Source organism: Macrobrachium nipponense, chromosome 37, assembly GCF_015104395.2.
Source record: "Macrobrachium nipponense isolate FS-2020 chromosome 37, ASM1510439v2, whole genome shotgun sequence".
Taxonomy (NCBI): Eukaryota; Metazoa; Arthropoda; class Malacostraca; order Decapoda; family Palaemonidae; genus Macrobrachium; species Macrobrachium nipponense.
Window position 1 is genome coordinate 38,962,225 of NC_061097.1, and position 15,000 is coordinate 38,977,224.

A 15,000-nucleotide genomic window follows, 5' to 3' on the forward strand; every position below is an offset into this window, starting at 1 on the left:
GTATCACACTGACATGGCAGATTGTGGATTGTCAGTCTTAAAAAATGGTATCACACTGCATGGCATTGTGGACTTGTCAGTCTATGGAACACGCTGACCATGCAGAATGTGGTTGTCCATTCTTAAAAAAATGGATCACACTGACATTGCAGATTGTGGATTGTCGTCTAAAAAAATGGTATCATGACATGGCATAATTGTTGGATTGTCATCTTAAAAAAATGGTAATCACCTGACATTGGAAGATTTTGGATGTCAGTCTAAAAAAATGGAATCACGCTGACAAATGGCAGATGTGGTTTGTCAGTCAAAAAAATGGTATCACACTGACTGGAATGATTGTGGATTGTCTTCTAAAAAAAAGGAATCACGCTGGACTGGCAGATGTGGATGTCATCAAAAAAAAAATGGGTATTCACACTGACATGGCGAGATTGTGGATTGTCAGTCTAAAAAAAACAAACATGGTATCACACTGACATGGCAAAAAGATGTGGATTGTCCCCGCTTAAAAAAATGGATCCCACTGCATGGCAGATTGTGGATTGTCAGTCTTAAAAAAATGGAATCACGCTGACATGGCAGATTGTGGATTGTCAGTCTTAAAAAAATGGTATCACACTGACATGGCAGATTGTGGATTGTCAGTCTTAAAAAAATGGAATACGCCTGGACTGGCCAGATTGTGGATTGTCGTCCTTAAAAAAAATGGTATCACTCTGACATGGCAGATTGTGGATTGTCAGTCTAAAAAATGGAATCCGCTGACATGGCAAAGATTTGTAGATTGGTCAGTCTACAAAAAATGGAATCAACACTGACGATGTGCTAGATTTTGGGGATTGTCAAGTTCTAAAAAAATGGAATCACGCTGACATGGCAGATTGTGGATTGTCAGTCTAAAAAAATGGAATCACACTGACATGGCAGATTTTGGATTTTCAGTCTAAAATAAATGGAATCACTCTAACAGTGCAGATTGAGGATTGTCAGTCTATAAAAAATAATATCACATTGACATAGCAGATTGTAGATTGTCAGTCTAAAATAAATGGAATCACTCTAACATTGCAGATTGTTGATTGTCAGTCTAAAAAAAATGGTATTACACTGACATGGCAGATTATGGATTGTCAGTCTAAAATAAATGGAATCACACTGACATGGCAGATTGTGGATTGTCAGTCTAAAACAAACAGTATTACACTGATATGGTAGATTGTGGATTGTCAGTTTAAAAAAATGGAATCACACTGACATGGCAGATTGTGGATTGTCAGTCTTAAAGAAAATGGTATCACGCTGACATGGCCGATTGTAGATTGTCAGTCTAAAATAAATGGAATCACACTGACATGGCAGATTGTGGATAGGCAGTCTAAAAAAAATGGTATCACGCTGACATGGCCGATTGTAGATTGTCAGTCTAAAATAAATGGTATCACACTGACATGGTAGATTGTGGATTGTCAGTCTAAAAAAATGGAATCACACTGACATGGCAGATTGTGGATTGTCAGTCTTAAAGAAAATGGTATCACGCTGACATGGCCGATTGTAGATTGGTCAAGTCTAAAAAATTACAAAAATAAATGGAATCACACTGGACATGGGCAGATTGTGGATAGGCAGGTCTAAAAAAAATAAATTGGTACTCACGCTGACATGGCCGATTGTAGATTGTCAGTCTAAAATAAATGGTATCACACTGACATGGCAGATTGTAGATTGTCAGCCTAAAAAATGGTATCACACTGACATAGCAGATTGTGGATTGTCAGTCTCAAATAAATGGAATCACTCTAACAATGCAGATTGTGGATTGTCAGTCTAAACAAAATGGTACCACACTGACATAGCAGATTTTGGATTGTCAGTCTAAAGAAAATGGTATCACACTGACATAGCAGTTGTGGATTGTCAGTCTAAAATAAATGGTATCACTCTAACAGGGCAGATTGTGGATTGTCAGTCTAAAACAAACAGTATTACACTGACATGGTAGACTGGTGAATATGAATCTGAATAAAAAGAATGAAAGATATCACACTGACATGGCAGATTTTGGATGTGGATTCAGTCTGAAAAAAAAATGGTAACACTGACATGGCAGATTGTGTAATATGAATCTGAATAAAAAAAACAAAGAGAGATGCCACACTGACATGACAAATTCTGAATTGTCAGTCTAACAAAATGGTATGACACGGACATGGCAGATTGTGGAATATGAATCTAAATTTAATAAAAAAAATTAGATATCATACTGACATCGCAGATTATGGATTGTCAGTCTAAAAAAGTGGTATCACACTGAAATGGCAGGTTATGAAATACAAAATAATGAGAGCTATCACGCTGACAAGGCAGATTGTGGATTATGAATCTGAAAAAGAAGAAAAAAAAAGCAAATTCGATCTGATAAAAATGATACCACACTGACATGGCTGATTGTGAAATATGACACTGAATAAAAAAAAAATGAGAGATGTCACGCTGACAAGGCAGATTGTGGATTATGAATCTGAAAAAGAGGAGAGACATAAAAAAAACAGAAATTCGAAAACAATACGCACTTGCTCTTCGCAGAAACATGAGAGCAACGACCAACCGCCAATAAACCATTTGTATGAACACGAATCCATGCACCTGCGAATACATATAGATACACGTACATACATATGTACGCTGGCGAAAACGACCGGAGCCGTCGCTCATCTCCTGCCACAGATAACTCGTCCTGTGATTGCTATGAAAATTCATGAACATTAAAACCCCCGGAACTGCTTGTTTGCGTCAAACGCTTTTCAAAGGCCGCTCGTTGCTCGGTTCTCTCGTCCATTGCTCGAATGGTTTTTTGTTTTTGTTTTTTTTAATTGACGGTTTTTATTATCTAAGTTTATTTTTTTGCTCAACTTTATTTAGAGGATTTCTGGTTAGTGTTTTTTAATGCTTGTAGGTTTAGTCTCCAGGTTATCTTTTATTAGAATTGGTAAGGAAAGATATTAGTAGCTAGAAATTTTTTTAGTTGTATGTTGATGTATCCATGCCATTTTAGTTTGCTCTGGTTTTTTTATATATATATTTTCATGTATATTTCCTTTACCTCCTTATTTCCATAACTTACTATTACAAATATTGTGATTTTAATAATAATAATAATAATAATAATAATAATAATAATAATAATAATAATAATAATAATAATAATAATAATAATAATAATAATAATAATCATAATAAGGCTAATAATAATAATAATCAATAATAACAATAATAATAATAATAATAATAATAATAATAATAATAAACACGTTATACACAGTAATTTTGTGGGTTCCTTTTTCAAAATAATGATAATAATAATAATAATAATAATTTGAAGGTAGGAGACCCTCTCTTGTTCTGTTAAAGAGAATGGCAGCATCAGTGGAATTGATTTTATATATGATCTTCCCAGTTCTTATTATTTCCTTCAAATCAGGGCTGATATTTTACTAATAACTGGCCGATGCTCATACTGTGGATAAGGAAACTTTCTAGAAATATTAGTTTATTAGTCATATGGTAGTTAAAATTGGCGTGTGAGGGTCGTAGAGTTCGCAAATTGCCGAGTATGGAAATCGGGATTTGTTGTATTCTCGTGTGTGGAATCTTCATCGTTTTCTGAGGGGGTAGCGGAATTCTAACATTTCCAACTGTATCATCGGGTCATTTTCTAGGAAGGGTGGGCTTGTTCTGATTGGAATGGGGTCATCAGACGGTATTTATAGTATCCCTGGTGACCTGTCTTGTGAGAGATGAACTCTTATTGGCTGGATCAGGGGATTAAATCCGCACTTTTTCTGTCCGACCTCAGATCTTAAAAGCTACTGAACCTAGAGGACTGCAAAATGATAATTTGATCATCCACCCTCCCATCATCAAACATACCAAATTGCAGCCTTGTAAGCTCAGTAATATTTATTTTATTAAAGGTTAAAGTTAGCCGTACTCGTGCTTCTGACAACGATATAAGAGAGGCCACTACAGAACAGTGATTAACGTTTGGTGGGCCGCGGCTCATACAGCATTGTACGAGACCACCGAAAGATATATATCTATTTTCGGTGGACTTGTTTATACGCTGAGGCGGCTGTACAGAAAACTCGATTGCGTTGAAGAAACTTCAGCTCATTTCTTATTCATTTATGTATGTATTTATTTATTTCTTACGTTACAATTGCTCACAATAAATCTCCTCGTTCCTTACTAGCAACCACTCTGATTCTTTCACCAGCCTCTGAAATTTCTCATTTCCATGACCAGTTACGAATACAGGATACCTTAGCATACTCTAACCTATCCCGTCCCTTTCTTCTTGCCACGAACTAGGCCCTGAAGGTCTTCTTTCTAAGAATTCTTTGATTCATTCCTACAAATTCTCTAGATAAGAAGTGCCTGAAGAGTGAGGAAATCTGTTTGATTATTGTCCAGTCTTTCTAACAGTAATTATAATAATCCATTATTTTTTTTTCTTCACCCAGAACTTCCCCACGGTGGACCGGAAGTGACTGGAGGGGAGCACGAGTACCGACTGGGCGACATGGTCAACCTCACCTGCACGGCACCCAGGGCCATTCCTGCCCCGGTGCTCACTTGGTACATCAATGGGCAAGAGGTGGGTAGGTCCCGTCAGCAACAGGACTTGGAGGGTCCTTCATATAATTTTCTAGGCTTTAGATACAAGTCATTTTCCTGACTATTATTTTGTAATATTGTCGTTTTATAATTTTCCTTTCCTCTTTCTTTTTTGTTTTCTGTTGTTCAATTATTTTTTTTAATATTCGTGATTATATAGAAAATCTACGCAAAGATATGCAGGTATTGCTCTTTGTCAATATATAAATATATATAGATATATAGATATATATATATAGATACATATATATATATATCTATATATATATATATATATATATATAGATATATATGTATCTTCATATATATCTTATATATATATATATATATATTATATATAATATATATATATCATATATATATATATATATATATATATATAATATATATATATATATATATATATATATATGTATATTTATAGATATATAAAGTATATATCATATATAGATATAGATAAATATATATATATATAAATATATTTATATATATATATATATATATATATTATATATATATATAAATCATATATATATATATATATTTAATAGATATAGATATATAGATATATATTATATATATATATATATATATATATATATATTATAGATAATATCATATATATAAATATAATCATATATCTATATCAATATATATATACTAAAGGATATATAGATATATATCATATATATCTATATATATATATTATATTATATAATATATATATATATATATATATATATATATATATAGATATATAATATTTATAAATTTCCTAAGCTCAGATACAAGTCCTTTTCCTGACTATTATTTTCTAATATATTGGCGTTTTATACTTCCCCTCGTCACTATTTTCATTGTCTATGCTCACGTCATGTTAGATCAATTATTTTTAGTATTATTACTTGATTACATGGAACTACAACGAAAAAATATCCAGGTATTGCTATTTGCAACCCTAAAAAAAACAGATTTTATTTCAACTGCCACTGGAATTAATTGTTGAAAGTAGTACAATTCTGCCTCTTCAAAAATTGAAGTCGTTTCTTGCGGGATATTTGCGAACGAGAATTGAACGTATTGAAAAATACCAGTTCAGATAATTCGCCCTGAATGCTTTGATTGAATAATTGTTAGATTTGCTTTGATGGACGATTGTTTTTCAAGAGGTTTTCTGGTCTTGTTTTAGCATATTGATCGTCTGATTTTGTGATTAGAGTTTACTACATTGAAAATTATCTGTCAACATACTTGTGGTAATGTGCTCCAATTATTGTCTTTTCTTGCACACTATTTTTTATGGTTTATCACTTGAACTATGACATGTTTTCAGATATTATTATTATTATTATTATTATTATTATTTTTTTTTTTTTTTTTTTTTGCTCTATCACAGTCCTCCAATTCGACTGGGTGGTATTTATAGTGTGGGGTTCCGGGTTGCATCCTGCCTCCTTTGGAGTCCATCACTTTTCTTACTATGTGCGCCGTTTCTAGGATCACACTCTTCTGCATGAGTCCTGGAGCTACTTCAGCCTCTAGTTTTTCTAGATTCCTTTTCAGGGATCTTGGGATCGTGCCTAGTGCTCCTATGATTATGGGTACGATTTCCACTGGCATATCCTATATCCTTCTTATTTCTATTTTCCGATCTTGATACTTATCCATTTTTTCTCTCTCTTTCTCTTCAACTCTGGTGTCCCATGGTATTGTGACATCAATGAGTGATACTTTCTTGATTTTGTCAATCTACGTCACGTCTGGTCTATTTGCACGTATCACCCTATCTGTTCTGATACCATAGTCCCAGAGGATCTTTGCCTGATCGTTTTCTATCACTCCTTCAGGTTGGTGTTCTTACCACTTATTACTGCAAGGTAGCTGGTGTTTCTTGCACAGGATCCAGTGGAGGGCTTTTTCTACTGAATCATGCCTCTTTTTGTACTGGTTGTGTGCAAGTGCCGGACATTCGCTTGCTATGTGGTTTATGGTTTCATTTTTCGTATTGCACTTCCTACATATGGGAGAGATGTTATTTCCGTCTATCGTTCTTTGAACATATCTGGTTCTTAGGGCCTGATCTTGTGCTGCTGTTATCATTCCTTCAGTTTCCTTCTTGAGCTCTCCCCTCAGTAGTCATTGTCACGTGTCATCGCTGGCTAGTTCTTTAGTCTGTCTCATGTATTGTCCGTGCATTGGTTTGTTATGCCATTCCTCTGTTCTGCTTATCTTTCTCCTGTCTCTGTATATTTATGGGTCTTCGTCTACTTTTATCAGTCCTTCCTCCCATGCACTCTTGAGGCACTCGTCTTCACTGGTCTTCATATATTGCCCCAATGCTCTGTTCTCGATGTTGACGTAGTCCTCTATACTTAGTAGTCCCCTCCCTCCTTCCTTTCGTGTTATGTATAGTCTGTCCGTATTTGCTCTTGGGTGTAGTGCTTTGTGTATTGTCATATGTTTCTTCGTTTTCTGGTCTATGCTACGAAGTTCTGCCTTCATCCATTCCACTATTATTATTATTATTATCATTATTATTATTATTATTATTATTATTATTATTATTATTATTATTATTATTATTATTATTATTATTATTATTATTATTATTATTATTATTATTATTATTATTATTATTATCTGGAGGTACAGAACTAAGTCACTTTCGCAAAGTTGAGATTTAGATTTGGATACGTAGGAATGAGAAAAGGCGATATAATTGAAAATTAAGAAATGTATTGATTTATTCTGTATTTTTCTATTCCATATCATCCGCGGTGCTGGAAAAGTACAACAACGAGACAAGTATAAATTATTCGATTGCCAAGAGAGACAAATACAATATACCGTTGAAATAGATAACCAAAGAACAATGAAAGTACACAGGTAGATAAAACGATCGGGAAATAAGTAATGAAATGGAATGACAGCCATTTTTTAGAAATGCTTCTACTTATGTCTAAGTAGTGAGGAATGAATACTGAAATCAACGAACGCACCGAAATAAAGAGGATACAACTTAAACCACCTGAACAAAATAAATGAATCACGATTAATCAGAACAAACTCAGCAATGGATGAAGGCAACTAGACAGAAAACAGTTATCAACAAACGAGCGACACTCAGCTGAACTCAGTGACACCAACCGAACGGAACTACACAAAATACATCTGACGTTTAATTAAACCCTAACTAAACAGATATTGACACTAAATGAACGCGACTGAGCCTTAAGCTATGAGCACCAAATGAACAGAACTCTTCATGAAATGAATGATAGCAAAGGAGGGCTTCTGAACGGAAAAAACAATGGACGCCAAATGAACGCAGCCAAACGGAACCACCGACGCCGAAAGAACGCTTCTGAACAGACCGCAGTTTGACACCAAATAAATGAAATGCGCCCATCTCCCTCCATTCCGTGATTAATCGACGAAAAAAACCACAAGAGTCAATATTTGGATGACGGTGCACGTTTCGCCGGGCGCGGGGCTTGAGACTTAATCTATCAATTACTAAAAAGATTACGCCTCTCTCCATTAAATGGACTTTGAGTTAAAAAAAAATTTAAAAAATCGACCGCTGAGCTGTTTATTGGGCCCGTTCGTTGCGACGGGGCGACGATGGGTGATCACGTCCCATTCGAACGCCAGATAAAATCTTGCCCTAAAAACGTTGCTGAAAGCTGGATCGGAACATGTTTTTGGGATTAGGAACGATGCTTGATGACTCTGAGATTAAGGCAGTGCTGTTGTTTTCCATTCATAGATCCGAAATAATAAATATATAAGGACTGAAACAATAAATATTGAAAGAACGAAATAATAAATATTGACGGATTGAAGTAATATATAAGGACTGAAATAATAATCATTGAAGGACTGAAATAATAAATATTGAAAGAACGAAATAATAAATACTGAAGGACTGAAATAATAAATATAGAAGGATTGAAATAATAAACATTGAAGAATGTTCGCCAATAAAAATGGGACGAAGAAATTTTTATTTATCTTTAGATATCTAATAAATTTTAAATTGGTTTTAGTTTTCTGATAAAGAAAACTATTGAGATGACTTTGTCTGTCCGGCCGCATATTTTCTGCCCGCCCTCTGATCTGAAAAGCTACTGAGGCTAGAGGGCTGCAAATTGGTATGTTGATCATCCACCCTCCAATCATCAAACATACCAAATTGCAGCCCACTAGCCTCAGTAGTTTTTATTTTATTTAAGGTTAGAGTTAGTCATGATCGTGCATGCCAACAACACAGGCCACAACCGGGCCGTGGATGAAAATATCATGGACCGCTGCTGAGAGTTTCATAAAGTATTATACGCTGTCCAGAAAACTCGATAACTCGCCGAAAAAACTTGGGCGCATATTTTTACTTGTTTTCGGTCATTTTGGATATTTTGTGAAAAGAAATGGTTAAAGTTATGTTGAAATCGTAATGCGTTTTTACTCACTAAATCTGATTGAAAGATAATTTGTGTACTCCTGAATAGATCTCAGATACAGAAAAAAATCATATTGAACCCAAAGAAAAAAAATAAAGAAAACAGGTGGAAATATTTTACTGTAAAAGTATTTTTACTATTACTGTATTACTTTAAAGTAAAAAAATTAACACGAATCAGACTAGAAAAAGCGCAAAAAATCACTTGTAGCGGAGATATATTTGAAAAAAGCTTTAGAGAGTAAAAATAGCTTCACGTTGCGAGAAGGTTTATTTTTCGATTTTATCTCTGACGAACCTCATAATGTTTGATTTTCAGTTACGAAACTTCACCTTTGTGAAATGTTTTTCTAAAATTTATAGTTCATTAAGAAAAATGGCTATATCATTTCAATTGATATTTAGTTTTTACGTTGCTAATAGAAAGAGCCTGGCTGGGGCTTTTTCCATGTTATTCACAGGTACTGAGAGCCTTTTGAAAATACTATTCTCGAATGTTTGTCACTTATCATAATTCCAGCTACACAGGATGATTTTCGTTCTTAGAATTTGGATTCTAGATTTACAGTGATAATGGCATTCATTTTTATTTTAGATTTACAGTTATAAGGACATTAATTTTGTGATAAGGACATTAATTTTTCTTTTAGATTTACAGTGATAAGGACATTCACTTTTCTTTTAGATTTACAGTGATAAAGACATTAATTTTTCTTTTACATTTACAATGATAAGGACATTCATTTTTCTTTTAAATTTACAGTGATAAGGACATTCATATTTCTTTTAGATTTACAGTGATATGGACATCATTTTTCTTTTAGATTTACAGTGATAAAGACATTAATTATTAATTTTTCTTTTAGATTTACAGTGATAAGGACAATCATATTTCTTTTAGATTTAGTGATAAGGACATTCATATTTCTTTTAGATTCACAAAGATATGGACATTCATTTTTCTTTTAGATTTGCAGTGATAAAGACATTAATTTTTCTTTTAGATTTACAGTGATAAAGACATTAATTTTTCTATTAGATTTACAGTGATAAGGACATTCATTTTTCTTTTATGTTTACACTTATAAGGAAATTAATTTTTCTTTTAGATTTACAGTGATAAGGACATTCATTTTTCTTTTATATTTACACTTATAAGGACATTAATTTTTCTTTTGGATTTACAATGATAAGCCATTCATTTTTCTTTTTGAATTCCTATCATGTATGACGAATGAAATACTGTATAAGGAATATTTTATTTATATGCAGTGTCTCAGTTGCTGTGTGACTGACAGACTCGCATAAGTCCAATTACGTAATTACTTAATCTTATATATCATATCCGTTATTCAGTTTACTATATTTTTGTGTTTCACTCACCTTTAATCAGCGTCTTTGGATACAGGTGCGAATAAGGAAGTCCAGGTGTATTCTAACTGCCAGTTAGTAGGTGAAATAGGGTGTAAAGTTTTCACTTATTTATTTATTTATTTATTTATTTTTTTTTTTGGCAAACAGAATGAACGGAAAGTGATGGTTATTAGGTTATTATGATTTATCCACGTCTGAAAATGGTTCAAGTCATGATATTTGAAAGTGAAAGATCTGTAATGGTATCAATAGTTGATACAATACAATACATACATACATACATACATACATACATACATACATACATACATACAGACATACATACATACATACATAGACAGATAAACAAACATAAATTTCCTCATGGCAAAGAAATATCCCTAGCAAAGTAAACACAAACCATCCCACTACGGGACGGAAACCCCCTTGTTTTTTCAAAATTTGTCAAAATCCCCCCCCCCCCCCCCCCCCAACCATAACCGGTCTCCTCTCTCTCCCCCCGACCACAGGCCCCACAGGACTACCTAATACGCTACCCCCAGAAGCAGGACAGCTCCGGAATGTACGAGGCAAAGTTGGGACTGCTCTTCCGGGCGGAGCGCTGGCACTTCGACGAAGACCGAGTGACCCTCCGGTGTACGGCGGCCATCCAGAAGTTCTACCAGAGGGAGGGCCACCACATAGGCGTGGTCGTGCACCCTCTCAAACCGGCGCTCCTAGAGGACCACAACGCAGGTGGGTGGGTGGGTGAGAAAGGGTCGTCCTTCAGTTTTTTTTTTTTTTTTTTTTTTTTTTTTTGAGGTGATACGTTTTGATCCAGTTTCAAATATGAGGTGTGGAAAAAAGAAGGGATTTACAGTAAATGGATATTCGAATAGAGGTGGTTTCCAGGATGAGGTGTGAAAGAATAGGGGTTTGCAGTTAACTGGTCGTCCTTCATGTTCGGGAGGTAATAAGTTTTACTTCAGTTTTAAGGGTGAGGTATGAAATAATAGGGGTTTGCACTGATTGAGGCGTCCTCTCCTTATTTTGGTCGTGATATGCTTCTCATTAATTTTGAGGACGAGGTATGAATAGAATAGGAGTTTGCAGCTGATAAGTTGTCCTTCATGTTTTGGAGGTGATTTGTTCTACTTCAGCTTTGAGCGAGGCATAAAATAAAAGAGGTGTTTTGCCCTAAATAGGTCGCCATTCATATTTTGGAGGATGAATTATGAAAAAGTAAGTTTCCACTAAATAGGTCGTCCTTCAAGTTTTTGCTTGTTTATTTTCTGTTTGAATGCAGATCACGCTGTGGAATCTTATATCCATTTTTGCTTTTTTTAATAATCATTATAATAGTCCATTCTTTTTCGAGGATAATTCAGGTATGGATGTTATATTCTCTCTTTTTATGATGAGTCTATGAATTTTGAATAATTTTGGAAACTTATCCACTATAGCATTTGCTTTCATATATATATATATATATATATATATATATATAATATATATATATATATATATATATATATATATATATTGAATTTTATCACAGTTTTAGTGCTGAATCTTAACTGAATGTTTCCCAAACCAGAGCAGTTAATTGATTAGACCACCAGAACATTCTTGTATGCTGAGATAAAATAGGAATTTATTATTATTATTATTATTATTATTATTATTATTATTTTATTCTTATATTATTATTATTATTATTCATTATTATTAGTTATTATTATGATTATTATTGTTGTTGTTGTTGTTGTTGTTGTTGTTACTTATAAAAATCACTTAATCACGAGTCACTAAAATGGTGCAGAATCCCGCAATGAGTAAGTGTAAATAAAAAAAATATATATATATAACAGTTTTTTATATATAGTTGATATATGTTTACACTGAAATCATTATGAATTTCTTCACCACAGTTATTATTATTATTATTATTATTATTATTATTATTATTATTATTATTATTATTATTATTATTATTATTATTATTATTATTATTATTATTATTATTATTATTCTCTCCACGAATAGGTATCTCTTCAACGCTGTTGGTTCAAGTCTGGTTGATGCTGCTTTGCTGTTTCCTGCTGCATCTCTGATGGGGGTGATCCCCTGCCTTCACACCTGCTGCTGTGGCAGCAATGCTGTCGAAAAGCGTCGCCGACTTGTTCTGTAGCAAACAGGGTCTCACAAATTTACAGCTGTTTCCAAAAGGGAGCCGATCATTATTATTATTAGTTTTAGAAATGACAAATATCCAACACTGAACTGCCAGCTCAACCTATGATGAATGACATTCTTACTAGATCTTTCACGCCTTGCTGATTCGTCCTGCTCTGCTCAGTAGGTACCCTGCTATCCTGCTTTCTGTTAATTATGTCTCCCTCTTATCCTGCTCTCCGTTAATTATGTCTCCTTCTTATCCTGCTTTCTGTTAATTATGTCTGGGTTAATGGACATTCTTTTACTCGACAACCCGCCCAAATTGTATTATTTAAAGAGCTCATGGATGATACTTCCGTATTCGAAACGCTGTTGATAAAACTCTGCTTATACGACTTTATATTTTTATTGCCTGGGCCATTGATCTTTTTTTTCTAATAACTGCCAGCTGATTCCATCCTCTGTTAGATTTCTTGCAGCTTACTAGACACTCTCTTTCGACCTTCGTTTTAGAATCACCTCCTGGGGCAATGTTACAAATAAATTCCCATTATAATACAACCCCATGTTTATGTTACCTTCATACAGCTGGACATCCTAAGAACGCAGTGAGTGCAGTGTAAAACTATCCACTATCCAAGTATTATAATAAAAGGCTTTGCATTCTGCGAACACCATCCTACTTATATCTGGCCTTCTGACACAACTAAGAGGCAGTACTGTATGTCATTACTGACCAGTATGATATCTTCCTTTCCCACTGCAAGGTCACGTGACCACTTCGTTTGTAGCCCTCTTATCTGCTGTACGAATCTCTTCGCGTTAGCCCTACCTTCTCAAATTGTTTTATACTTACTGGCTCTTTATTACTTCTTTTGAGTCACCTGCTGTCTGAAGGACCTGCACCCTGGAGGTCCTTTCCAATTGCTTGTTGGTCTTAGTTCTATTGTAACTATCTGCTCGTTAGAGCTCCTCTGCTGTTACCTGCTTCCTCGCTTCATTTCCAGTTTCCCTGTGGTTTGAAGCTCCGTTCTGTCTACCTACTGTCCCAGTTTCCTTTGTAATGACCTGCTGTTTCCATCTCTTTCTGTAATCATCTGCCTTTTCCTTCGTTTTTTGTAATTAGCTGTTATTTCAAACTCATTTTCAGTCAGCTGCTGGCTCAGTCACTATAGTTACTTGCTTGCGTCTGCTGCTTTCTGATGACAGGGCCTCTCCAAATTCACTATACTTGCCTTCGGCCTTAAATCTCTTTGTAATTAATTGATCTTATAATCTCTTTTGTAATGACCTGTTGTCTTAAACATCTTACATTTATCTGCTGTCTAAAGCTCCTTTGTAGTTAATTGCTGTTTAACTCTCCCCTACCTCCTGCTTCGAGCTCCTTCCTAAGTACCTGCTTTTCAAGCTTCTAATGAATTACTTAACTACTTTCCTCATTACTTGCCGTCTCGAGCCTCTTTTGCAATGACTTGCTCTGTCGACCTCCCTGGTAATTACCTTCAGTCCCAAGAACCTTTGAAATTACCCCCAGTTTTGTGCACCTTCGTGATTACCTGCCGTCTCAGGTTGTATTGTAAATTACCCAGCCTCTCTTGTTTTTATCTCCTAATTACCAAGCAGACAATCTCCCACTGTAATTGCCTGCATGTTCAAGTTTCCTTTTGTTGACTGGTGCTTCTTAGTTATTTTGTAATTGATAGGGAATATCAGTGCTTGTGTTTATCATTGGAAGTTCCCGACTCATTCTAGTTCCACGTAGGTCCCTGAAGATTCGGTTACCTGCTTGACTGCTTTCCAAATCTCCTATTCCTATGTTAACCCTACATCGTAATAATTACTGATTTAGATTCCTGTGTAATTCCTTGACGGCTCCTGCGACAATGTAATTGGCTTCTGTAATTGTCCGGTGGCAAGTACTCCTTCGTCATTACTACTGACCAGACATCTCATCCAAACATATGCTGGTGGTTTTGTCTCGTACGTAATTGCCATATGATTTAACCTCCACTGTAATTGACTCCTGATTATATGATATCTCCTATGTAAGCTCTCTCTGGCACCTGCGAAAGGAAGGCCTGTGAGAATACATTAATGTACAGACAATTCTAGGTTAATTAACAAGAATTCCCTTTCATATCTTAGCTTCGGTATATCTGGTCTATGAGCCTATATCTGGCCCTAGGTTTATGTACATATATATATATATATATATATATATATATATATATATATATATATATATATATAATATATATATATATATATATATATATGTATGTATGTATGTATGTATGTATGTATGTATGTGTGTGTGTTTGCGTAAATGC

At 34.5% G+C, this 15,000-nt stretch overlaps 1 protein-coding gene across 1 annotated transcript in view; it reads left to right on the plus strand.

Moving 5' to 3' along the window:
• LOC135209164 (uncharacterized) overlaps positions 1–14,844 on the plus strand; it is a 230,328-nt gene extending 215,484 nt beyond the window's left edge. Inside the window, exons 4-6 of the mRNA XM_064241829.1 lie at positions 4,527–4,660; positions 11,023–11,248; positions 12,539–14,844. Of these exons, the coding sequence (XP_064097899.1) occupies positions 4,527–4,660; positions 11,023–11,248; positions 12,539–12,606 (428 nt within the window). The 3' untranslated portion in view covers positions 12,607–14,844. The remainder of the gene's footprint in view (positions 1–4,526; positions 4,661–11,022; positions 11,249–12,538) is intronic.
• The last annotated feature ends 156 nt before the right edge of the window (positions 14,845–15,000 follow it).